General features: G+C 43.1%; 1 protein-coding gene across 1 annotated transcript; it reads right to left on the bottom strand.

The window, feature by feature from the left end:
* On the bottom strand, positions 1–26,674 carry LOC141095874 (uncharacterized). Its single transcript, XM_073582251.1, has 3 exons — positions 26,557–26,674; positions 22,297–23,576; positions 1–74 (listed from the first exon to the last, which is right to left on the bottom strand). Exons 2-3 carry the CDS (start codon positions 23,456–23,458, stop codon positions 1–3), a joined length of 1,236 nt encoding a protein of 411 aa, XP_073438352.1. The 5' UTR covers positions 23,459–23,576; positions 26,557–26,674.
* Between the last annotated feature and the right edge of the window lie 792 nt (positions 26,675–27,466).

Genomic DNA, 27,466 nt, shown 5'->3' with positions numbered 1-27,466 from the left:
CTAATCCATCGGATATGACAAAGCTTTGTTAGTTGAAGCATCTTGCGATACACGTAATGGAGAAAAGCTGCTGCCTTAAAAAGGAATTGATTCAAAAGTGCTAAGTGTTTTAATAGACATTAAAAATGTCACATTTGGGGTTTTATTTATGTATTTGCCGTTTGTACATGGTGCTTCTATCGGGGACTAATAATTTGCACATTACCTTCTACAGCTGCAAGAGAAAATGAACTCTCTTGGAATTTCCGTGTTGATTACTAATAAAATGTGATCGGAGTGTGTCAATAAGTACCGTATTTTTCGGACCATAAGATGCACTTTTTCCCCAAAAAACTTTGGGGGAAAACGGGGGTGCGTCTTATGGTCACAATATACTTAAAAATCCTGTGGCGGCGGTCCTGATGCAGCCTCCCTTCCCAGGCTGGTGTGGTGGGGCTCTGTGGTGTGGTGGTAGCGGGCTGTGCTTTGGGGCAGTGGCAGCGGCTCTCTGTGCTCCGTGGGGGGCTCCGCCGGCATTTCGTCAAAGCCCAGAGGCCCCCGCACATCCGTTGCTGCCATGTTGCGATGGCCTGCGGGAAGATGGCCCCTGGGCCGGAGGCAGCACATGCTCAGATTTCAGATCTCTTTTCTGAGATTTGAATCTGAGCATGCACCGGCCCAGCAGCGATGTTCCCGGAGGCCACCGCAACATGGCAGCAACAGATGTGCTGGGGCCTCCGGGCTTTGACGAAATTCCGGCGGAGATCCCCACGGAGCACAGAGAGCCACTGCCACCGCACCAGCTTGGGATGAGATTTCCCGGAGGCCACTGCACCAGCCTGGACCACGGAACGACCCCTGCGACCACTCCTCCACCTGTACCGATCCCTTCCCTGGTAAACTGAATTAGGACTGTAAAATGGACCCCCATTTGACACTATTTTTTTTTCCCCCCTATTTTCCTTCTAAAAAGTTGGGGTGCGCCTTATAGTCCAAAAAATACAGTATGTAGATTTATTAACTTTTAGTTGAACACACTTGGTAAACATCCACAGCACAGAAAAAAAGCATGAGAACCATTACTCCCTACAATTGTATTTCAGCCCATCAATATTCCTTGTGTGCACAACCCTTTACAGATCATGCCATGCTTCTGAAGAGGGCTCCGGACAGGACTCTGCCTTGATGTTTCCAAAAGACAAATCTTCAATCTTTTTTTAAAACTATAATTCAGTTAATTTACTCGTGTACATTGTTGCCATGGCCTCCTGACCTTATATACTCCTGTAAAGTATTTTAATACCTTTTGAAGTTCCCTCAATTATTGTATTACATCCAGGTTCTGAGTCCGCAAAAATAGCCTTAAAAGAATTTGCCCTCTTCTTTTTCATCCATGCATAGTTGTCTGGTTGTGCTTTATGTCCTCAGTCTATAAAACAATGTGGAGCATCAAGCTGTTTCTACCAAACTTGAGCCTGGGCACAATGTATTTGCCTAGCTGAAGTTTAAAGGGGTTTTTCAATACTTCATATTGAAGGCCTATCTATAGGATAGGTCATCAATATCAGATGGCTGGGGAGACACCTGGCACCCTCGCTGATCAGCTTTATCTTGTTGCCGGCCATATGCGTTCAATTGTGTAGCAGAGCTACACAGCTTAACCAGCTTATGTAGACAAATACTGCAGATCATCAGGGTCCTCTCTCCTTCTGTACTTGAGTGTCCCTTGTCTTTCACATGTTTATTATACTTGTCTATATTTCCCCTTTTCACATGTAAAGCGCCATGGAATAAATGGCGCTATATAAATGCATAATAGCACCTATACAGTTGATGGACCTTTGCAGTTTCGCTCTGCAAGTGTGACATTTGGCTGACATGACGAAACCTAAATGATTGGAGGGAGGGTCGAGTACCCATGCACCCATGTACCTTTCTTACAAAAACCATTTCAGTATCCAGGCTTTTTGTGCATATACAGTCACGGCCAAAAGTATTGACACTCCTGCAATTCTGTCAGATAATATTCAGTTTCTTCCTGAAAATGATTGCAAACACAAATTCTTTGGTATTATTATCTTCATTTAATTTGTCTTAAATGAAAAAACACAAAATAGAATGAAGCAAAAAGCAAAACATTGATCATTTCACACAAAACTCCAAAAATGGGCCGGACAAAAGTATTGGCACCCTCAGCCTAATACTTGATTGCACAACCTTTAGCCAAAATAACTGCGACCAACCGCTTCCGGTAACCATCAATGAGTTTCTTACAATGCTCTGCTGGAATTTTAGACCATTCTTCTTTGGCAAACTACTCCAGGTCCCTGATATTTGAAGGGTGCCTTCTCCAAACTGCCATTTTTAGATCTCTCCACAGGTGTTCTATGGGATTCAGGTCTGGACTCATTGCTGGCCACCTTAGAAGTCTCCAGTGCTTTCTCTCAAACCATTTTCTAGTGCTTTTTGAAGTGTGTTTTGGGTTATTGTCCTGCTGGAAGACCCATGACCTCTGAGGTAGACCCAGCTTTCTCATACTGGGCTCTAAATTATGCTGCAAAATTTGTTGGTAGTCTTCTGACTTCATATGCCATGCACACGGTCAAGCAGTCCAGTGCCAGAGGCAGCAAAGCAACCCCAAAACATCAGGGAACCTCCGCCATGTTTGACTGTAGGGACAGTGTACTTTTCTTTGAATGCCTCTTTTTTCTCCTATAAACTCTATGTTGATGCTTTTGCCCTAAAAGCTCTACTTTTGTCTCATCTGACCAGAGAACATTCTTCCAAAATGTTTTAGGCTTTTTCAGGTAAGTTTTGGCAAACTCCAGCCTGGCTTTTTTATGTCTCGGGGTAAGAAGTGGAGTCTTCCTGGCTCTCCTACCATACAGTCCCTTTTCATTCAGATGCCGACGGATAGTACGGGTTGACACCGTTGTACCCTCGGACTGCAGGGCAGCTTGAACTTGTTTGGATGTTAGTGGAGGTTCTTTATCCAACATCCGCACAATCTTGCGTTGAAATCTCTTGTCAATTTTTCTTTTCCGGCCACATCTAGGGAGGTTAGCCACAGTGCCATGGGCTTTAAACTTCTTGATGACACTGCGCACGGTAGACACAGGAACATTCAGGTCTTTGGAGATGGACTTGTAGCCTTGAGATTGCTCATGCTTCCTCACAATTTGGTTTCTCAAGTCCTCAGACAGTTCTTTGGTCTTCTTTCTTTTCTCCATGCTCAATGTGGTACACACAAGGACACAGGACAGAGGTTGAGTCAACTTTAATCCATGTTAACTGGCTGCAAGTGTGATTTAATTATTGCCAACACCTGTTAGGTGCCACAGGTAAGTTACAGGTGCTGTTAAATACACAAATTAGAGAAGCATCACATGATTTTTCGAACAGTGCCAATACTTTTGTCCACCCTCTTTGTTAAGTTTGGTGTGGAATTATATCCAATTTGGCTTTAGGACAATTCTTTTTGTGTTTTTTCATTTAAGACAAATTAAATGAAGATAATAATACCAAAGAATTTGTGTTTGCAATCATTTTCAGGAAGAAACTGAGTATTATCTGACAGAATTGCAGGGGTGTCAATACTTTTGGCCATGACTGTATTTCATGGTCTAAGAACTGATGTGGGACACTCGCATTTCCATTCTCCTCTACTAGTTGAAGGGAATTTCTGCCAATTTGCTGTTAGAGAAGTGATTCATGCATAGGTTCACTTTTTTATCTGCACTTTGTGCTCATAAAACAGATTACCAGTGTATGTCTGGGTTATTACTTTGGGTTTGTGAAATAATCATATTTTATTAGGAATCGGTACAGAAATATGGGGATTAAAAGTTCACTGTTTTATTGCAACTGGCTGACAGTAATTAAAATGGTAAAGCACAGCCTAGGATCCCCTGCCACGTTTCACCACAGCTCCTGCTTCATCAGCGGTAGAGGGAGTTGAACCTTGATGGGTCAAAGTATTTTGGCTAACAACCGTTAAAAGTATTTAATTTATAATGGACATGATTGATGAAATGCTCCGTTTAGTTTATGAACAAGATTTTGAAACTGGTATTGTTTAATTTCCAGAGTGCTATTATGACTTGTGCTCATAGCTAGGGATGAGCGAGCATACTCGTGAGGATTCGGTACTCGCCGATTAATGCGGTACTCGAATCCTCGCGAATATTTCACTACTCGCCTCGCAATATTCTCAACAGCACGGCACAGTCCCCGCACAGCCCACCACAGTCCCACACAGCCCAGTACAGTTCCGCACAGTACCTGCAAAGCCCTGCACAGTCTGCCACAGTACCTGCAAAGCCCTGCACAGTCCCTCACAGTACAGGCCGGCACAGGCTGGAACAGTCCCGCATAGCCTGGCACAGTCCCCGCCCAGTCCATCAGTCCCCGCCCATTAATCGCATTTCCCATAGACTTACATTGGACTCGTTACGAGGAGGTACTTGTAACGAGTACAGCGAGTCCGAATACTACAGTACTCGCTCATCCCTACTCATAGCCGTTGTAATCATTTATTCATGAAGATTCAGCTAAACCTGCAGATTGTCTAAGTCTAGTTTCACACTAGCGTTTCAATGACCTGCGTCTGTCTGCGCATGGCCGCCGCTAAGCTCCACCCTCCAATGGGCGCATGACGCTGCATGCGACCTGCGTACCCTATCTTTAGCATTGGGTATGCAGGCCGTGCGCAGGTATGCGTTTGCCGGCGCATGGGTCCTTTTGGCGCAGGTCGGCGTGCCGGCAAAAGCATACCTGCGCACGGCCTTCGTACACATTGCTAAAGATAGGGTACGCAGGTCGCATGCAGCGTCATGTGCCCATAGGCAGAGTGGCTGGGAGGAGGCGTGTCCAGGGGCGGAGCTTAGCGGCGGCCGTGCACAGACTGACGCAGGTCAATGAAGCGCTAATGTGAAACTAGCATAACGTATATGGGCTCCTCACGTCTCTGCCCTGACAAATGGTTTTAAAGGATCCGGCCTAATGTTTTTTTTTTTTTTTTTTTTACACAAGCCACTGACAGAGGAGTCTGGCAGCCACATTTTTTATAGAGAACACAGGAGTGCTCTGCACGGGGGGGGTGGGAGGGTTGGGAAAGATGGCTGTCAATCGAAGGATCATTTGGTCCACAATCGTGGACGAAAGTGTTGGCATCCTTGAAATTGTTCCAAAAAATTGAATATTTCTCTGCCAAAATTATTGCAGCTGTTTGGCACTGGGTACTACATTGCAACCTAAAATCTTTTAATCTTTAAATTTCTTGATGCCTTGCACACAGTCAAGGCATCCAGTGCCAAAGACAGCAAAACAATCCCAACACATCTTTGAACCGCCACCATATTTGACTGTGGGTACTGTTTTTTTTTTTTTTTAAGGCATCATTACAATTATGGTAAACAGTACCATGATGTGTTTTACCATATAACCCTCTTGGTCTCATCTATTCACAATATGCTTTTCCAAAAGGATTTTGGCTTACGCTCGTACATTTTGGCAAACTGCCATCTTGCCTTTTTATGTCTGTGTCAGCAGTAAGTCATCTTGGGTCTCCTGCCATAGCATTTCATTCAACTGTTGACTGTTTGCACTGACATTGCACCTTGAGCCTTCAAGACTGCTTGAGTTTCTTTGGAACTTGATTGGGGCTGCTTATCCACCATCTGGACTATCCAGCATTGCAACTTTTCTTCAATTTTTCTCTGCTGTTCACTACGTTTCGCTATAGTGCCACGAGTTGTAAACATCCTGATTATGTTGTGTACTGTGGACAGAGGAACATCAAGATCTCTGGAGATGGACTTGTAACCTTGAGAATGTTGATATTTTTCAACAATTTTGGCTCTCAAGTCCTCAGACTCTTCTTTCTGTTCTCCAGGCTTAGTGTGGCGCACACAATGCAAAAGATTGAGTCAACGTCTCCCCTTTTATCTGGTTTTAGGTGTCATTTTCATATTGCCCATGCTTGTTACTTGCCACAGGTGAGTTTGAACCAACATCACATGCTTGAAATAAAGTTGTTTACACACAATTTTGGAGTGGTAAAAATTTTCTTGTCCCATTTTTGGGAGTTTTTTGTGAAATTATGTCCAGTTTGCCTTTTTTTTGTGTACCAATACTCACAAAGGAAATAAGACTATATCAAAACATGTGTAATTCCAAAAATTTTCTGGGAGAAATGCTTCATTTTCTGAAGCAATTTGAAGGGTGCCAACACTTTTGGCCATGACAGTGTGGAGGGCTTAATGTTCTGTCCAATTTTTTTTTAATCAATTGATTTAAAAGTGTACACAGTGATAGGAAGCAAAGTAGCAGAGTAGTAAGGACACGTTCAGTATTTTACATCAGTATTTGGATGACAAAAACTGGGAGTGGGTGAAGAATGCAGAAGTGGTGACGTGTTTCTATTATACTTTTCCTCTGATTGCTCCAACATGATATTGTCTTACAAATACTGAGCGTGTGAACGTGACCTAAGGAAGGGTCCTCGTACCTTGACTGCAAAATAACAAAAATTGATGGCATCCTTTTTGTTTTGGTTTGAGCGCTGTTGCAACAATGTATACAGGAATGGAAATTTTTTTTATGCATCCTCTTTACAAGAACGAAAGAAGAAAATAAAATATTTTTGTTTACAGGAAAATTTGATAAGAGAAGACTGGAAAACGCGTGAATTATGTAATTATATATTTTTTTTCATGTAATCATGATATTTTTGTTGGGTATACATAATTTTATTTTCAAGATTTTAAAAAAAAAATTATCCTCTAGCAAACAAAATTAAAAAAATAAAGTTGTGGTTTATGTTGTAGTTATACACAGTTGACCATTGATGTTGAATAAAGAATGATTAGATAATATTTCTGGGTCATTTTGAGAAAACTGCAATTCTGTGTGTTCATTCGCTCTTCTTTGTATTTCTACTAAAAAAATCAACTCGGCTAGAGCGGAAAGATGCAGCTGGCAGACGGCCTTTATCGACAGCTCAGCTGCAGAAGCATAATAGGACTTTTAGGTTGCAGGGTTTTGTTTGAGGTGACGTCCTAAGGGCAGGGTCTCCTGACTGTAGAGTCTCGTATCTGAAAGAATCGGGTCGGTTATGCTATTGACACTCTGATAAAACATTGCTCCAAGTTTGATCAGAGTGTCAACGTAGTGAGATTGATTCTCTATGATGACCGCGTCGGAGCACACTCTGAAAAGAAGCCGTAGAAGAAAATTTCTGCATTCTGGGTCCACGGAAATTGGACTACTCAGATGTCATTAGAGTGTAGTCGGATGTTTTCCACGCATCTGAAAGACACAAGAACAATTGAATGGTGGAAGCTGGCATGTCAGCCACCTCAGGGAACAACGGAATCCCACTTCGTAGGGCAGCAAAATCCAGCCACCAGACAGACGCCATGGACTGCCATGTCAAGTGACCCAACTGCACCCCTACTGGCTACACCTGGGGAAAATGCACTGCCTAACTCCCCGATCAGGGGCACTGCGGTTGCATAGGGTGTGACCAGGCCCATACAGAAGTGGGGGGAGCCGACCCCAGTACCTATTTCAGCTGGATGTACTTTGAACATGCACATCCAGCTGAAGTGTATTGCAGCGCACAGACCTTGCGGTTCACTGCTCTGCAATACACACTGCAAGCCAATTGGAGGCAGACTACGTACCAGGCATTGGCGTCACATGGCAGTGATGTCATGCAACGCCATAGAAGGCACGACGATGTTTGCTGCTGGCCTCTCCGCTGGCTACAAAAGGATACAGTACATTTTGTGTTTGGAGTAAGGTGTGAATTTATTTTCTATGCGGAGGCAGAATGCGAATATGTATACCAGGAAGGAGCCCAGGATGGGGGACGTGTCTACCAGGTTGTGGGTCAAATATGCCAAAAAGGGGCCTAAGATGGGGGACAAATGTACCACGAAGGGGCCCAGGGTGACATGTATACCAAGATGGGGGTCATATATACCATTAAAGGACCCTTATCACTAACAACCCATCCAATCCACACAGGCAAATCAAAGCATAGATGTTCATAACTTAAGTGTAATTAGAAATGACACAAGCAAAAAGTATTGAACACACGTACTGAAATTTAATACTTTGTATATAAGCCTTTGTTGGTGATGACAGCTTCAAGATGCCTACTGTATGGAGAAACTAGTCGCAGGCATTGCTCAGGTGTGATTTGGCCCAATCTTTCACACAAACACTCGACACCCTTAAGGTTCTGTTGGCTCCTTCTATGATCTGTGAATTTTAGTTGTTTCCACAAAATTTTCTATTGAATTCAGGTCAGGGCAATTCTAGCAGCTTTATTTTCTTTATCTGAAACCAATTCAAAGTTTTCTTGGCTGTGTTTTTGGGATCATTGTCTTGCTGAAATGTCCACCCTCGTTTTATCATCATTCTGGTAGATGGCAGCAGATTTATATCAAGAACGTCTCGGTACATTTGTCCATTTATCCTTCAATCATATGAATTTTTCCAGTGCTGTATGCTGAAAAACAGTCCCACACCATGATGTGGGAATTTCACTGTTGATATGCTGTCTTTTGGGTGATATGCAGTGCTTTTTGGCCTCTAAACATGGTGCGTATTATGGCATTCAAAGAATTCCATTTTGGTCTTATCTGATCAGACTGTATTCTCCCAGTATTTTACAGACTTGTGTAAATGTGCTTGAGCAAACTTTAAACTCTCCTGAACATGCTTTTTGTTCAGCGTGGTGAGCGTGCACACAGGCCATTGAGGTTGAGTGCATTACTTATTGTTTACTGCGAAACAATTATACTTGCTGATTCCAGGCCTCTCTGTAGCGCTCCACAGGTCGTCCTTGGCTATTGGACAACTTTTCTGATATTCTTTTCACTCCTCTATCAGAAATTTTGTGAGGAGCACCTGGTCGTGGCCGATTTATGGTCAAATTATGTTTTCCATTTCAGGATTATGGCCCCAACAGTGCTTACTGGAACCTTCAGTAGTTTAGAAATTCTTCTGTAACAAATGACATCAGTATGTTTTGCAAAAATAAGGTTGCAAAGGTCTTGAGACAGCTCACATAATAATCTTTATATAGCGCCAACATATTCCACAGCTCTTTACAATTCAAGAATTCATATACAAGTCATAAGTAGCAACGTTAAAGATAATAAAATAATTAAAGCAAAGATAATGATCCTGCTCGTGAGAGCTTACAATCTACAGTCTAAAATAGAATCTACAATCTATTTTACCCATCATGAGATGCTTCTTGTGTGGCATCTTGGTAATGAGACACCTTCTTATAAGCCATCAGTTGAACCTGCTGATATTTTTCACTAAGTGGCAGGATTGCTTTTTAATTGCTGATAGATTTCATTTGGTGTCATGACTTTCCATGGCTTTTTACAACTCTCTTCATGTGGTCAATACTTTTTCCCAGTGTCTTTTCTCATTATTACACAGAATTTATGGTTTCATTTCTTTGCCTGTGAGGATTGGATGGCTAGATACTGAGATCTGGTGAGAGTTTCGTGGCAATAGCACCTTTCAAAATATATTTACTTAGGTAATTGGTGACGTGTTTAATACTTAATTCACCCTCTTTATATACCAGCAAGGGGTCCAGAATGGGTAATATATACACACCAGGAAGGGGCCCTGGATGGAGAAATAGTATACCAGGATCGGAGACATATTCCAGGAAGGGGATCAAGACGGGGGGACATTACTACATAATGAAGGAGGGGCGAACACATATGTCCTTTATAGGATCTAACACACTACTAGGGCCCATACATCTGACCACATGCAGAGGGGAGTAGTACAAATTTCACACCGTGGCCCATCGGACTCTAGTTACGTCACTGGCTCCAATATACACTCCTGTACATAGTACTCTTTGTACCATGATTTCCATTGCGATCAATAAAGTCTATCTTATCGTAACATCTATTAATTTTAACAAATATCCAACTCAATTTTAAAAGGTTCCAAAGGTAATGAAAATGGGTTACAGTATGTGAAGCTCAGTTTGGCTGGACAGCCAGGTCTAGGAAGACTTCTGGTGGTCCCAAACTTCCATTTAGGGATTATGGAGGCCACTGTGCTCTTAGGAACCTTGAGTACTGCAGAAATTCTTTTGTAACCTTGGCCAGATGTGTGCCTTGCAACAATTCTGTCTCTGAGCTCCTTGGCCAGTTCCTTTGACCTCATGATTCTCATTTGGTCTGACATGCACTGTCTTATGCAGACAGGTGTGTGCCTTTACAAATCAAGCCCTATCAGTTTAATTAAACACACCTGGACTCTAATGAAGGAGTAGAACCATCTCAAGGAGGATCACAAGGAAATGGGCAGCATGTGACTTAAATATGAGTGTCTGAGCAAAGGGTCTGAATACTTATGACCATGTGATATTTCAGTTTTTCTTTTTTAATACATTTGCAAAAATGTCTACATTTCTGTTTTTTTCAGTCAATATGGGGTGCAGAGTGTCCATTAATGAGAAAAAATTAATCTTTTTTGAATTTACCATATGGCTGCAATGAAACAAATAGTGAAAAATGTAAAGGGCTCTGAATACTTTCCATACCCACTGTATGTAGGTTTTCTCAAATTTTTTTATGTAGTTACGGACAGACTCGATGATGTTGAGATCGGGATTCTGTGGGGACCATATCATCACTTCTAGGACTCCTTGTTCTTCTTTACACTGAAGATAGTTCTTAATGGCATTGTCTACCTGTTTAGGGTCTTGTCCGGCTACTAAATAAGTTTAGAGCCAATCGGACACCTCCCTGATTGTATTACAAGATGGATAAGGCTCTGTCTTCATGTCTCAGCATTGAGGATACCCTTAATCCTGATAAAATTCCCTACTCCATTTAATGAAATGAAGCTTCATACTTGCAAGGACCCTTCACTGTGCTCCACTATAGCCTGCAGACCCTCATTATTCTACCGCTCTTCAGCCCTTCAGCGATCAAACTTTCACTTATCCGTCCAGAGCACCTGCTGCTCTTTTTTCTGCACCCCAGTTCCTATTCTTGTGCGCAGTTGAGTCACTTAGCCTTATATCTATGTTGAAAGTATCGTATGTTTCTTGGATACAATTCTTCTGTGAAGACCACTTTTTGTCAGCATGGAAAGGAACACCGTTGAAATATATATATATTTTTTTATTGTCAATAAGTTGCCATACATTCTGGGAAAGTTGCTTTAGACTCACAGGAGTAAAGCATTTTTTTCTTCATTTTTACACTTTATAATTTTGATGAATTTCCATTTTAAATGATTTTCTTTTTGGAGTAGTCTAAAAATTGCAATAAATAAAAAATGGAGATTTTTTCAATAATTACTCTTTGGAGAAGTGTCTAAATACAAGCAAAATATTTAGAATTGAGAGTCCTCAGTGGTTGATACCTTTCAATGGCTAACTGAAAAGATGGCAACACATTGCAAGCTTTTGAGACTACTCAGGTCTCTTCATCAGGCATAGAATAAAGGAAAATCTGAAGAATTACATATTTATGCACAGCACAGAAAGAAAGAATGCAATAAATAAAACAAGTGCTAAACAGTTGTGGCTATAAATATTGGAACAGTTTATAGATAAGGAGTGTGAATGTTTTATAGTCTGGTAATGTGTTGTGATTCCCCCATAAGGTCTGAGGGGCAATTCCTTAATTGATATAAAAATACATATATCCATGCGACACATTCATTCCTGCACTGAGTGTGTCAAAGGTCGTCATGAGTTTGTACTCCCAGACCCTTCTGTCTTTCTGAGATTTGAAATTAATAAATTAACAATTTAATGTCCATCATGCTATGACCGGGGATACAAAAATGTTTTGCCACGAGTAGATCCATTCTTTTTTCTCTTATCGTGTGACGATGAGAATTCATCCTTGTTCTAAGCTTTTGCCCTGTCTCCCCCACATACAGACCTCCAGTTGGACATTTAGTACAAATAATTAAGTACACCACCTTAGATGTAATGCAGCTGAAAGTACCTGGGATCTCGTAGTCCTGATCTGAGTTGGGGATCTTTATCTTGTCTGTGGTCATTATAAATGAACAGGTTTTACATTTTTTCTGGTTGCAAGGAAAGGTTCCTGCAGCTGTTGGGGAGGACAGGAAGCTTCTGACAATGATGCTTCTTAAATTTGGGGTCTGCCTAAAACACAGTAGTGGGAACTCTGGAAAAACGGATTGTAATCGGGCATCTTTTTGTAGTTAAGCTTGTAATTTCCATGCAGCTCCCCTTAGCACCTCCAGATTTGGATTGTAGGTGACCACTAGAGGCACCCGGTTATTTTCATCTTTAGCTTTGAAATATAGGAGGTGATTCCTTGATATTCTGGTGGCTCTTGTAATTTGGTTTTCAATTGTTCTTGGGTGTTAGCCCTGATTCAAAAAGGTCTTTCTGAGGCGACCAAGGTGTTTGTCTCTATCCATGGGGGTGGAACATATATGATTGTATCTGATGGCTTGGCTGTAGACAATGAAGTTTATGTGTTTTGGATGGAAATTGTCCCATTTAAGGTATGTTGTAAGGTCAATTGGCTTTCTGATACAGGGATGTCTCTATTTCATTGTTGTTGAGCTTAATGATGGTGTCCAAAAAGATAATTTCTGTGCTGGAGTAGTTGAGTGTTAAGTCGATGGTGGGATGAAATTGATTAAACTGTTCGCGGAACGTCTTTAGCTGTGGCTCAGACTCCGTCCAGATGATAACAATATCATCAAGGTAGCGGTAGTAGGCCAGAGGCCTGATGGGGCGTGAGGACAAAAAGTCACTTTCAAGCTTGTCCATGAAAAGATTTGCATACTGTGGAGCCATTTTCCTTCCCATAGCTGTGCCAGTCTCCTGTAGATATATCTTGTTGTCAAATTCTAAGTACGGTAATTGTTGGTGAGGATGAATTTTGTGAGTTTCTCCACAGAATCAGCATCATTCTTGGTGTTTTCCATGAAGACTTTGGAGGCAATTAATCCATCCTGGTGTGGGATATTAGAGTACAAAGATTCCACATCCATGGTGGCCAGGATGGTTCCTTCTGGAAGAGGACCTATTGCTGCTAGTTTAGTCAATAGGTCAGTTGTGTCCTGAATGAAGCTGGGTGTATCCTTTACCAGGGATTTAAGAACACCCTCTACCCATCCAGATACCTGCTCAGTAAGGGTGCCCACACATGAAATCATTGGCCTCCCTGGATTTCCAGATTTGTGGATTTTGGGAAGCATGTAGAATGTCCCCATTCTTCAGACCTTATGGGGGCATCGCAACACAGAACCAGACTATAAAGCATTCACACTCCTTATCTATTAACTGTTCCAATATTTGTGGCGACAACTGTTTATTACTCTCCCATAATGATAAATTTCTGCTTCATGTCACTTCTCTTATCTATTGCATTCTTTCTTTCTGTGTTGTGTTGTGCATAAATATGTGATTCATCGGATTTTGTATTAGTCAATGCCTGATTAGTCTCGAAAGCTTGCAATGTGTTACCATCTTTTCAAGTAGCCATTAAAAGGTATCAACCACTGAGGATGCTCAATTCTGAATATTTTTGTATCTACTGGCTAACATGGAACAAAAAGATATATATCCTTCCTGTATGTAAATACAAGCAGTGTTTCGGATGGATACCAGATATAAGATACCGTACTTGTAAAATCTCCACATTTTGAGTTTATGTATAATGTGCTATCTATTTATTATTAGTTAAGAAGAGTCATGATACTGGCTGACTGAGGCTATGTGCCCACGATGCGATTTTTAAGCGTTTTTGCCGCGATTTTCGGCGCGAAAACGTTTAAAAATCTTGTACATGACGCCCCCCATGCATTCCTATGGGATTCCGCACATGCTGTGCTAATGCTGCGCTTTTTTCCGCGGTGGAATCGCATCGCGGAAAAAATCGCAGCATGATCATTCTTTTGTGCGGAATCGCAAAGAATTGCCGCGATCCCGCACCCATAGGAATGCATGAGAATCGCTTAATTCCCGCATGTGGCTATGCTCACCATGCGGGAAGTTAAGCGTCTCATGTGCGGTTGGTACCCACGGTGTGGAGGAGAGGAGACTGTCCTCCAGGCCCTGGGTACCATACCCCTGTAAAAAAAAGAATAAAAAATAAAAAATCGGGGTATATTTACCTTCCGGCGTCCCGCGCTGCATTCCCGGCCTAAGCGTTCCCAGTAATGCCTTGCGGCAAGGCCCTGTGATGACGTGGTCTCGCGAGATCGCTATAGTAACGCGAGACCAACGTCATCACAGGTCTCGCAAGGCATCGCTGGGAACGCTGATGCCCGGGATGGCAGCGCGGGACGTCGGAAGGTAAATATACCCCGATTTTTTATTTTTTTATCATTTTTAACATTCTATCTTTTACTATTGATGCCGCATAGACAGCCTCAATAGTAAAAAGCTGCTCACTCTTGTCAAACACTATGTTTGACGAGTGTGACCAACCTGTGAATCACTTTCCAAGCGATGCTTCAAATCCCTTGGAAAGTGCTTGAGAAAATCGCGGCAAAATCGCAGTGAAAAAAACGCGCGATTTCTGGGAAGGAGTCTGGTTTTCACTGTGCGTTTTAACACGCAACGTGGGCACATAGCCTAAATATTTATCAGTCTATTTGTACACAAACATGTGCTTAGCTTTCCATTGTTGTTCCACTAGATGGTGCTATAACTCCATTGATTTAGTGCTACTGTGCAGGACATAAATGATAAAAAATCAAGAGAAGCCTACAACCTATACAGGCAGCACACCAATAGCTGCTTGTCATTTGAAATTACTAAGATTTAACCCCTTCACCTCCTTGGGATTTTCCGGTTTTGCGTTTTCTTTTTTGCTCGCCTTCTTCCAAGCCATCACTTTTTTTATTATTGTTCCAGCAATATGACTGTAAGAGGGCTTGTTTTTTGTGGCACAAGTTGTACTTTTGAATAACACTATTGGTTTTACCAGATAATGTACTGGAAACCGGTAACAAAATTCCAAAAGCGTGGAAATTGCAAAAACATTTTTTACCATGTTCACTAAATGCTAAAGAGAGGCCTGGAGTCAGAACCAGAACCCTTATTGGAATTGCCCTAACTTCCATACTGTGATACTTGGGCGAGTAACGAGTAGTGGCGAGCACGTTCGCTCATCACCAGTCACCACCCCTGCCACCATATACACTATGATGTTCACCACCGACCCCCATAAATAGTATGATGTTCTAAACAGCTCTCATGTATACTAAGATGATCCCCACAACACACCATACATTATAATGGCATATAAACAACACCCCAAACAGTATGATATTCCCCACATCCCCCTATCCAGTATGGTCCCCACAACCCCCAGTATGATGACCTCCACAGCCCCATAGACAGTATGTTCTCCACAGGTACTCATATATACTTCGCTGTCCCACATTCACAGCCCCTCATTTCATGACCCAAATGGACATCCCCTCATTTTATTGCCCCCGCACTGCCTCTCATTTCATGCACCCCTGCACAGCTCACAAGTATTTATATGTTTTTTGCACTTTTTATATTTTTCGGGGTGCAGTTGGGCCCAGATAGCTCTGTAAACTGTGGCCTCTGTTCACATAGGATGCATTATAGTTAGCACTGGGCAGCCCGCCATAGGGCGTCATTAATAGGCTGTAAGCCAGATGCTCTGCCTCCTTTGTGTGTGAACAGTGCCGCATACAGATTATATTTGTTTGCACTGGTGTACCAAATGGCCAATCCCTGATTGTAGGATGGCTGTCTTATCGGTATTACTGCACCTGTGTAGCCACCATCTATATTTGGGTCTGCTGCATCGTGTTAGTACATTTGACTTGAGTCCTAAACATATAAGCATCTCTGCCTGTTTTGTGATGTTTCATTTCTTGATCCCTGCACAGCGCCTCATATTATTCATCCCATCTGCACAACCCCTCAGTTTATTGCCCCATCTGCACAGCCCATTTTTCCCCCATCTGCATAGCCACTCTTTTTATTTTTCCCATCTGCACAGATCCTCGTTTTACCCCCTCTTCACAGTCCCTCAGCTGATTCTCCCATCTGCACAGCACCTAATTTTATTCCCTTATCTGCACAGACCGTCAGTTTATTCCCCCATCTGCACAGCTCCTCACCTCATTTTATTCTCCCCCATTAGCACAGCCCCTCACCTCATTTTATTTCCCCCATTGGTACAGCCACTCACCTAATTTTATTTCCACATCAGCACAGCCCTCACCTCATTTTATTGCACCCCCATCAGCACAGCCCCTCCACTAATTTTACCCCCATCTGCACAGCACCTCCCTCCATTTTATGCCCTTCTGCACAGTGATATAAAAATTAAAAAAAAGCTCATACTCACAGAATCCAGGCTCCCAGTCTATCGTCTCCTCCATGCAGCAGTGAACATTGGATGGCGCAATGACACTGCGCCGCGCCATCCAGAGTCCTCTGCGTGTGCATCTTCTCCAACAAAGAACAGTCCAAATGTGGCCTGTGTCTTGCTGGAGATCCTGGCGGAGCAGGAGAGATGACAGTTCCTCTGCTCGTGTCCCATGCGGCACACACAGCGCATGGAGGGAGCGGCGGTCGATGCACGGGACAGAGAGAGGGGTGAGTGGTGTCAGTGGCTGACATCGCTCACCTCCATGCCTGCACACCCCTTGGGTAGGCAGGAGGAAGCACTCTAGGCCGGTGCTTACCATCCCTACCACTCATCCTAACCAAGTGTGGTGTAATGTCACGTGTGACTGGATACACCGCCTCCAGCAGGGCGAATTTCTATAACACCCATGAACCTGGATACACTGCCTCCAACAGGGCGAATTTAAACAGAGTTAAGGGAAACACTTTGGAAGCTGTTACAATGGAAGGCCTTGCAATAGGGAAGGGGACGTGGAGACCTCCTGCACTCCCCTGAGTCAGTGTCCCTACACTCCTGACGATCCCTAGAAAGGTTCCGCACCTGGCGACGAGCTGGATACCTCAAATCCCTAGCTCGCCCTGCACCTATCCCTTTCTAGTGAATTGGACGGTGCAGAAACTAATCCCACCACTGAACTAATACACACACAAGGAAAGTAATAAACAGGGAAAAACACCACTTAGCTTAGCTCTGTTACTATTGCTCCCAGCAACAGAGTACAACACCAAAGTTTAGCTTCACCCCTGAAGCTCGACACCTGAATTCAGCTTCCGCCAGGAGTTCCTCTCTATAGTTCCTTCCTTCACCAAACTAGGTTGGAAATGAGCAATATCACCAACAGTGAGTGAGACCACCTGCTACTCCTTTATAGGTAGGGAATCACACCTGCTTCATAATAACGTGCAATAACACTAGCGGCCACCGGGGGGCAACTAAACTAAAGTAACCAGAGCGCAATGACCCTAACGGCCACCGGGGGCAAAACTAGAACTAAAACAACCACAGTGTAATGACCCTAATGGCCACCGGGGCCAAAACTAACTTTAAGCAAACAGCTTAAAGGAAAAAAAAGGTTACTTGTGCAAAATCCGTCATAATCCAACCTGGATCATGACATGTGGGTTATGTCATGCTCTACCTGCCATCTGTGTGGAGTCTGTCACTATCTACCTGCCCACTGTGTATAGTGCAGGATTCTGTCACTCCCTACCTGCCCTCCATGTGTAATGCAGGGGTCTGTCACTATCTACATGCCCTGCATCTGTATTGGAGAGGTCTGTCACTCTCTACCTGCCTTCCATTTGTAGTGCGGGATCTGTAACTACCTTTCCTCCATATGTAGTTCGGAGTCTGGCACTCTCTATCAGCCCTCCATGTGTAGTGCGGGGTCTGTCATTCTCAACCTGCCCTCTGTGTACTGTGCAGTCTGTCACTCCCTACCTGCCCTCCATGTGTAGTGCGGGATCTGTCACTCTCTACCTACCCTCCATGTTTAGTGCAGCGGTCAGTCACGCTCTACCTGCCCTCCATGTGTAGTGCAGCAGTCTGTCACTCTCTACCTGCCCTCCATGTGTAGTGCAGGGTTTTTCACTTTCTACCTGCCTTCCTTGTGTAGTGCAGCGGTCTGTCACTCTCTACCTGCCCGCTATGTGTAGTGTGGGGTCTGTCACTCTCTACCTGCACTCTATGTGTACTGTGGGGCTCTGTCACTCTCTACCTGCCCTTCTTGTGTAGTGCAGCTGTCTGTCACTCTCTACCTGCCTGCTATGTGTAGTGCGGCAGTCTGTTACTTCCTACCTGCCCTCCATGTGTAGTGCGGCGGTCTGTCACTCCCTACCTGATCTCTATGTGTACTGTGGGGTTCTGTCACTCCCTACCTCCCCTCCATGTATAATGCAGTGGTCTGTCACTCCCTACCTGCCCTCCATGTATGACGCGATGGTCTGTCACTCCCTACCTGCCCTCCAAGTGTAGTTTGGGGTCTGTCACTCCCTACCTGCCATTACTGTGTATTGTGGGGTCTGTCACTCCCTTTTTGCCTTCCACGTGTAGTGCAGGAGTCTGTCACTATCTACCTGCCCTCCATGTATAGTGTGGGGTCTGTCACTTTCTACCTGCCCTCCTTGTGTAGTGCAGTGGTTTGTCACTCTCTACCTGCCCGCTATGTGTACTGCGGTGGTCTGTTACTTTCTACCTGCCCTCCATGTGTAGTGCGGCGGTCTGTCACTCCCTACCTGCCCTCCATGTATAATGCGGTGGTCTGTCACTCCCTACCTGCCCTCCAAGTGTAGGTTGGGGTCTGTCACTCCCTACCTGCCGTTAATGTGTATTATGGGGTCTGCCATTCCCTTTCTGCCTTCCATGTGTAGTGCAGGCGTCTGTCACTATCTACCTGCCCTCCATGTATAGTGTGGGATCTGTCAGTCCTTACCTGACCCTCCATGTGTACTGCGGGGTTCTCTCACTCTCTACCTGCCCTCTGAGTAGTGCCAGGTCTGTCTCTCACTCTCTACCTGCCCTCTATATGTAGTGTGGGTTTTAACTCTTTACCTGCCCTCCATGTGAAATTTTCTCTATCTTCCTACACTTCCAGCAAGCATCGGACTGGAGTACCCTGGGCCTACCAAAGAAAATCATTCTTGGGGCCCACTTTGTAGCTACATAGAAATAAATACAATACCACCAATTGTACTGTTATACACGCTAATATCAGGGTATAATATAAGGTAGTACACTTCTTAATAATATAGTAGGGATTGGCACCCACATTTTGATACAAACTCAATGATAAATGTCTTCTGGTGCTTATTAACCATATAGAGTCTGCCTATGGGGCATGCATTGTGCAATATAGAGTCTGCCTATGGGGTTGCATTATACTATAGAGTGTGCTTATGGGGGCTGCTTTATACAATATATAATCTGCCTATAGAGGCCTATAGGGAGTGCATTACAGTATATAGAGTCTGCCTATGGGGAGTGCATTATACAATATAGAGACTGCTTATGGGTGGTGCATTATACAATATGGCATCTGCCTATGTGGGGTGCATTATACTATATAGAATCTGCCTATGGGGGTGCATTATACAGTGTAGAGTCTGCCTGTGGGGGTGCATTATTCAATACAGAGTCTGCCTATGGGGAGTGCATTATTCCATACAGAGTCAGCCTGTGGGGCTGCATTATTCCATGCAGTCTGCCTATGGGGAGTGCATTATTCCATACAGAGTCTGCCTGTGGGGCTGCATTATTCCATATAGTCTGCCTATGGGGCTGCATTATTCCATACAGAGTCTGCCTATGGGGGGTGTATTATACTACAGTTGAAACTAGATAAATGCCTTAAAACATTCTCTCTCTCATTTGGGAAATAATTGTGCTAATCCTAATTGACCTAAAACAGGAAAAGTTTATTCTGATTTCATGTCAGATTTTGAGAAAAACATGCATATTATTATTAGTATTTATTTATATAGCACCATTGATTCCATGGTGCTGCACATGAGAAGGGGTTACATACAAATTACAGAGATCACTTACAGTAAACAAACTAACAATGACAGACTGATACAGAGGGGAGAGGACCCTGCCCTTTCGGGCTTACATGCTACAGGATGGTGGGGAAGGAGACAGTAGGTTGGTGGGTTGCAGCAGTTCCAGTGTTGGTTGAGGTGATATTTCCGGTAGTGGTGAGGAGGTAGCGGGGTCATTGCAGGCTGTAGGCTTTCTTGAAGAGGTGGGTTTTTCAGGTTCCGTCTGAAGGATCCGAATGTGGTTGATAGTCGGACATGTTGGGGCACAGAATTCCAGAGGATAGGGGCTATTCGGGAGAAGTCTTGGAGGCGGTTGGGTGAGGAGCGAATAAGTGTGGAGGAGAGAAGAAGGTCTTGGGATGACTGTAGATGTAATTTTAAATAGTGTATGTAAACTTCTGGTTTCATACATACAGTATATGTGTGTCCCTATAGTTAGATTCCCTTTCTATGGTAGAAAGATAAATAGTTTTGGATGATTACCATTGTCCCTTCATTGTCTGCGCCGTTGCATCCAAATAACCTGTTCACAATATCAAAGTATGTCATTGGATGGGCAAGGGTTAAACAGTCAGTTCTGATGACATCACAAAGCACATAAACATCATAGACATCATATGACATCACAATTGGAATAGAATGAGCAAAGTGCAACACATGAGCCATCTTGTTTCATTAGAGTCTGACAGCTTGAAGGAAACAAGTCCAGGTAGGGAACTCTTCACTTATGACCTCACTCACAAATTGTATAGATGGGGGGTTATGATGAGTTTGTGATTTGATCTTTATCTCTCAATGGGAGATCGATATGCTGGAAGGTTGCCAGATTATGGTCTGAGGCCTACTCGAGTAGCGGAGAACAAACACACACAGAGACAGGGTATGTATCTGCAGGATGTTCCCCCTTTCCTGATTTAATTAGGTAGCTTATATGCTCATTCGAGTAGGCGGTAACATTACATCATCACATTTCATTGGACAATTAATCATTCAACAGTAAGCATAAATGGTTCCAACCAATCATATTCATATTCGTTAACCAATCAGATTGTACTCGGCTGTTAATTATTAGTATTTGTGTAGACGTGCTGAAAGCTTTAATAGGTCTTGGGTAAATTACACAAGATCCCAATATCATTCTCATAAATCTATCCTCATGACAGTTTATAGCTCAATTAGCCTCATTAACCTGTCTTACTAAGTATTTATGGCCCCAGTATCTACCTAATATGTGGACGTGTAGTTTCAATGTCCAACTGGGTGCAGTAAACAGTTTATCCATCACGTACAAGTTCTTATGAAGAATAAGGTTATAGGTAATCATTATCATGAGACAGCATTTTCATATACAGAGTATGCATGTAAGACCCCAGAAATACATTGATATTAAAAGGACATACAGAATTCCCTGTCAGTCCCCCCTTTTGAGAACAGATATGACTCTACCATTCACATATAGGTACATTCAAAGGCCTAATGCCAGTGTCGGACTTCCTAACCCTTCTTCTGCCGAATTCCCCATAGGGAAAGGGAGATCATATCTAATTCTCAACCTCAAACCATTTGCTCATAATCATTATTGTAAGGTTTCATTGTAATATACATAGTTTTAGTAATAGACGCATCAATCAGTCTTTGAAGTAGTCCTCTGATACATGGTATGCAGCAGCATCCACAGGTCACAAGTACTGCTGCTACTACTGCCAGAGAGATGAGGAGGCTGGACACAAGATGACTCCATCTACCGAACCAGGATTCCAACCAGTCCATGAAGGGATTGTTGATACCCGAATTTTCTGCCAATTCTTCGGACAGGGATGTAAGACCCTCCAACGCCTTGGTGATACTCCCATCTGGACTTGTATTATTGGGGATGAAGGTACAGCAAAACGTTCCAAACATCTTGCACACGCCCCCTTTTTCCGCTAGCAACATATCCAAAGCCATCCTATTCTGATGTGTCATTAAAGAAGTTGGGCCTAATTGTTCAGCTATCCCTTTTACTGCATCCCTCGTGTAATTTATAAACCTTTGCTGATTATAATAAATATAATTTATCCAATCCACATTTTTATTAATTGTCACCCACCAAAAGAAAATTGATTCAAATCCTGCTGCTATCTGGTTCCTGGCCTTGTACTCATCCGGTACCCCTCTGGGTACCCCTATATTGTCTATATAAACTCTAGGATCAAAGGACCCAGCAGGTACTGACCTTCTATTTCTGTGTAGGGTTTCAACATTCATTCCACCTCCTTTAATCTCTTCTGATGAAATTATTTTAAATGGCATGAGCACTTGAACTAGAGCACAGCTGCCAACCCAACCTGGTGGCAACCTAGGCCTCAATTTCATATCTCCACATAACCACCATATGTCACTCCTTGCTATAGTTTGATTTTGAAACCAACTGGCTTTAAAGCCTCCTGTATCTGTATTTATTGGGATGGTGTTGTGACAAAACTCTGAAGTTAGATTTCCTACCCATCTTCCTGGTCCTGTTCTCAGGAAGCAAGTGTAGTCACCTGGATATGCATAAACTCTAGGTGGTACCTGATCAATTTTTGCTATTGGATACCGGACTGATAGAGATTGACACAGAACATTATCACTAGGGTCATATGTGGCATTATACAAAGCTAGAATACACTGTAAGTCTACTTGATCCTGTTCTGAATATCTGAGGGGAATAGTCCCTAAATGGGGCCTAGCGGTTGCACATGCAATACAATCAGTTTTGTTATTTTGCTCTGTAGTATACTTCATCCATAGCAACCATTCATTCCTCTCTGTGTAGCCTGTTTCTACGGCTAACTTCTCCTCATAGCCTAATTCTCCAATTCCATCAACATCCAACATTTCTCCTGACCTTTGGGGTTTGTCCTTCTCTTGTTCCTTGTCCTGTGCAGGAACAGCTTTTAACCAAAATGTTCCCTGCTGAACCTGTCTACCTGGGGTATACAGTCCCAATACATAGAGACCTTCATCTCCAAGAGAGGGTTCATCCAGTGTTATAAGGAGAGGATTGCAAGAGAATCTCCAGTCCAAAACCTCTGGATCACAACCCCATTTTGGAATGGGTACAGCAATATTCATCCTCTTGAGGAGAGGCTTTCCTGATGAACTAACACGAGTCATGGCTTCCTCTGGCTTATACCCCCATGACGTTCCCGTGTTCCAAGCTGCATCTGACCAAGAATTACAGTTCTCATTTCCAGGTCTAGTTACACAGATATATACCACCGCCCCTTCAACTCCTGTTAGATATTTATAATTGGTGTTGCTACTCTTCTTCCCAAATTTAAGATTCCATTGACACTTCACTATCTGACACAAGTCCATCCTAAATGTAGCTGTTGCTGCCTTGGTGTCAAACCACAAGGTTACTGATGTGCTGTTCTGAAGTGTCTCGTCCATTTGTCCTTCTTGCAGTAGAGCTGCCAACATCATCAGGGACAGGACCCATATTCTTCCACTCCAGGACCTCATAGTAGCTTGTGTAGACCGGTCTTCCGTTTAACTCTACGGATGTGGCTTAGCGGGGACCATCAACCAGTGGCTCCAGTGGTCTTCGTGTCTTTTGGTCAGCAACCAATGTCTGGATTAACTAAAATAGAATCAAAAACTTATTTATACACAAATGGGAGTCCCTTTTGGACTCCGGACCTGCTGCAGGGGTTGTCAAATAGTCACAACATCTATGTGGACAAAAGAGTACCTCAGTTGTGGTAGCTTCTGACATCAGGAAGGCCTCCAGTCCCCTGAAAAGAGATCAACACACACGAGCACATACTTCATACATCTTACCTTGGGCAGCCTGTATGAAGTCAATCTGCAGTCATTGAAACGGATAGGAGGGCCCAGGCGCACGTGTATGTCTATGGCATCTTTCTAGTCTATCTGTGTTGTGCGCATCTAATCTATGTTAATATAAAGCTAAACAGGTGGACCCAGCATCTTTCTTCAGAGCACATAGTTTTTGTCTTCACTCACGTGCGTTGAGTCATGAGCCATCACATGGTGCAAGGATTTTGGCAAACATACCCACTGTCCCACCATCCACGGTTCTGAGCTCCAGCTTCCGACCAGACTTCAGTCTCTTCCCCGGTTGGTGACCGAGTCAGAGCCTGTAAGATACTTAAGTCTAACTGGTTATCTTTAATGCTCACCATGACCAGTGGAGGCGCCTCAGGGGTCTCCCAGTACCTTGGTCTTCTGGCTGATTCCCAGCCACTTTGTTTGCTTCGTGCTCCACGGGTTCCTTCTCATATGTACCCTCACTTCCACTATGGCAACCTCTTCCAGGGCCTGTTGATGTAAGAAAAGACCTTTCCTCCCCATATGGGGCTGCAGTTGTAGGTTCACCTGAAAACAATGACTTGTATATGTGGTGTCTTGCTTACCTTAAAGCCCCCTAAACGCCTCAATGAGTGCCGTCAACTCCACCTCCCCTGTAGAGTTATGAGGGAGGAGTGGTTCTGCTTTCTACTATCTCATGCTGTGTGATCGCCATACAACCAGGTTCTTGGACCTTCCGGAAAGAAAAACTCAAAATCCAGATTAATGAGAGATACCTTTATGGATTAAAAATATTTAAAAATAGCTGACTCACCTCTCTTCTCCCCCCCTTTGGAAATCACCATATTAATACCGAATAGGTGGCAGAGTGGTGGATTTCCATTACACATATAACGGGATTTCCTCTTTTTTTTTTTTTTTTTTTTTTTTCCTTTCTAACACATACTAAAAGCATTCCTTATCTTTACTACCTGACAATTGCCTTCCATGGATATCTAACACTGCTTCAAGTCAAAGGCAACGTTGTACCTTGAACCATCTGCCTCTCCTTTTTTTCTTATCAACATGCATTCTAAAAAAAAAACTTGACATTATGAAAAACTAGCTGTACACCTTCTACAAATACGTATTATGCTATAATGTGAATCCAGTGAGCAAAGCAGCAAGCTGCGCTTCAACCAGGTACGTCTCTGGTTGCCCGTTATTTAATGGACATCTGACAAGATTGTAATTTTCTATGTCACTTAATGAAATTCCGTCGACCCAGGGAATTGCAGGAATACCATGCACATTGAGCCTAAACACTTTATACTCTGGAAATCTGGCTGACAGAAATCCAAAACCAGTGAGCTGTTGGATATACCCTCCTGGTATAATTTTGACAATTCTCCAACCGTCAGGAGATATAAGCAACATTAATCCAAATGTGCAATTAGGGCACGACATTTTCTCATGGAATATCTGGCACACACACACCCACACACACACACACACACACAAGGCAAGCAATACAACAGAATTTCACACATGAGATCATGCACTTCCACTTATCAGCAGAGAGTCTCAAAGGTCATTCACATTCCTTCACACAGATTCAGTAAACTGTTAACTGCTTAAGCTTATCACCTCCTGGTGCTCCTGCTAAAAATCCTATCTATGTTTTCTGGTTGATACTTGACTGTATTGGGGCGAAAAATTCTCCTGGCTTGTCCTAAAATGTAAAATGCCTATGGCTTGCAGACCCGTACTGACTGCACTTCGCTAACTCAATGTACAGGCCGCACCTAGACCGTATCTCTCTATCTGCCTCTTTCTCTGGTTGCTATTCACTTATTCTCTTAATATACGCTATTACTGTGTGCCCACATCTCAACAAGTCTACTTCTTCTTTATCACTTAGCAAATATCTATGCCGACATAGACTGCATCCCGTTGTTATATGAGGTTCCCGCTCAATGTTTGAACTTGCGTGTCCTAAACTGAAACTGGTCAGTTGATAGGTATCAAACCCATGGGAACCTTGATAAGAAGGTTAACTATTTAGTGGTCTGGCCATGACCCTCCTGGTCATCTAACACTAAATCTCTACGTACTCAGTATGAGATGGCACTTCTCTACAATTAGTCCTAGCGTATTCAGCAATTCTATATATCAACCAGAGAGCAAATCCAATTAACTATAGGCAGACTAATGTGCCCCAAATTTTCTTATTAGCCCAGTAAAAATCTTTTCCCTCAACTAAACCTGCTGAGCCTTGTATACTCAGAGATCTTATTTATCAACCAGAAGACTAAAGCTATCATTAGTATGCAGGCTAATGTAATCCCTATTACCTCAAAGTTCTTTAGCACCATTAGAGGGCAGTTTGTGCGTATCAGACAGAATAGAAGGTGGATAGACCTATCCTGTCTGTAACGGCGTTTTAACACCGTAATAGTACCTCTAGCACTCTCCAAGAGGACGTAAGCAGCCTTCTTTATGCGTATGCCGCCAGAGACGTGTCCTCACATGAATCCTGGCAAGCCAGTTACCATGGAGAGACGCTCCCAAGGGGCAAAAACACAGTAAAGAATTCCTAGTACCCTCAAGGTTGGTTCAATCATTCATGCGCAATCATACGTAGCAGCTTTTAGGTTTCTCCCTCCAGCATACGTATTATGTATCACAAGGATATTCTACGGTTCTTAGCGCTGGTATGTAAGAAGACAGACTATACTGTACCCCAAAAGCCGGTTCAGAGCATTTAGCAGAGGGGAGACACAGAATTTGTAAGACTCAATGGCTCTTACCTTCACCGGTGATTTTGATCTGTGTGTCCTCTAGGCCGTCAGTCTGCGGGTGCCGGATTTCAGGATACTGGGGTCTTCTGTTGTAACCAGCCCACCCAGGGACGCCAACTAATGAGTTTGTGATTTGATCTTTATCTCTCAATGGGAGATCGATATGCTGGAAGGTTGCCAGATTATGGTCTGAGGCCTACTCGAGTAGCGGAGAACAAACACACACAGAGACAGGGTATGTATCTGCAGGATGTTCCCCCTTTCCTGATTTAATTAGGTAGCTTATATGCTCATTCGAGTAGGCGGTAACATTACATCATCACATTTCATTGGACAATTAATCATTCAACAGTAAGCATAAATGGTTCCAACCAATCATATTCATATTCGTTAACCAATCAGATTGTACTCGGCTGTTAATTATTAGTATTTGTGTAGACGTGCTGAAAGCTTTAATAGGTCTTGGGTAAATTACACAAGATCCCAATATCATTCTCATAAATCTATCCTCATGACAGTTTATAGCTCAATTAGCCTCATTAACCTGTCTTACTAAGTATTTATGGCCCCAGTATCTACCTAATATGTGGACGTGTAGTTTCAATGTCCAACTGGGTGCAGTAAACAGTTTATCCATCACGTACAAGTTCTTATGAAGAATAAGGTTATAGGTAATCATTATCATGAGACAGCATTTTCATATACAGAGTATGCATGTAAGACCCCAGAAATACATTGATATTAAAAGGACATACAGAATTCCCTGTCAGTTAGAAGTGGGATTCAGAACTGCATCATTCACCTGAACATCTTATCAAAAAGTGCTATATCCTATGTCCTGTGATTGTTATAATGATTCTATGATTAAAAAAGGTATTGATCAGATTCTATGAAAATCGGGAGAAAACAGACCAAGCAG

Source organism: Dendrobates tinctorius, unplaced genomic scaffold (assembly GCF_039654945.1).
Source record: "Dendrobates tinctorius isolate UK_male_01 unplaced genomic scaffold, ASM3965494v1 ptg000070l, whole genome shotgun sequence".
In the NCBI taxonomy this organism is placed as follows: domain Eukaryota; kingdom Metazoa; phylum Chordata; class Amphibia; order Anura; family Dendrobatidae; genus Dendrobates; species Dendrobates tinctorius.
Note: the sequence above shows the minus strand (reverse complement) of the source record. Positions and strands in the feature narration are given on the sequence as shown.

Excerpts from the sequence above, each read along its gene's own strand:
- LOC141095874 (XM_073582251.1), bottom strand. The coding sequence starts at position 23,458 with ATGAGGTCCTGGAGTGGAAGAATATGGGTCCTGTCCCTGATGATGTTG. Across the intron at positions 75-22,296 it reads GAGGCCTAGGTTGCCACCAG|GCAGCAGCTTTTCTCCATTA; the intron begins GTTGGGTTGGCA and ends TTCCTTTTTAAG.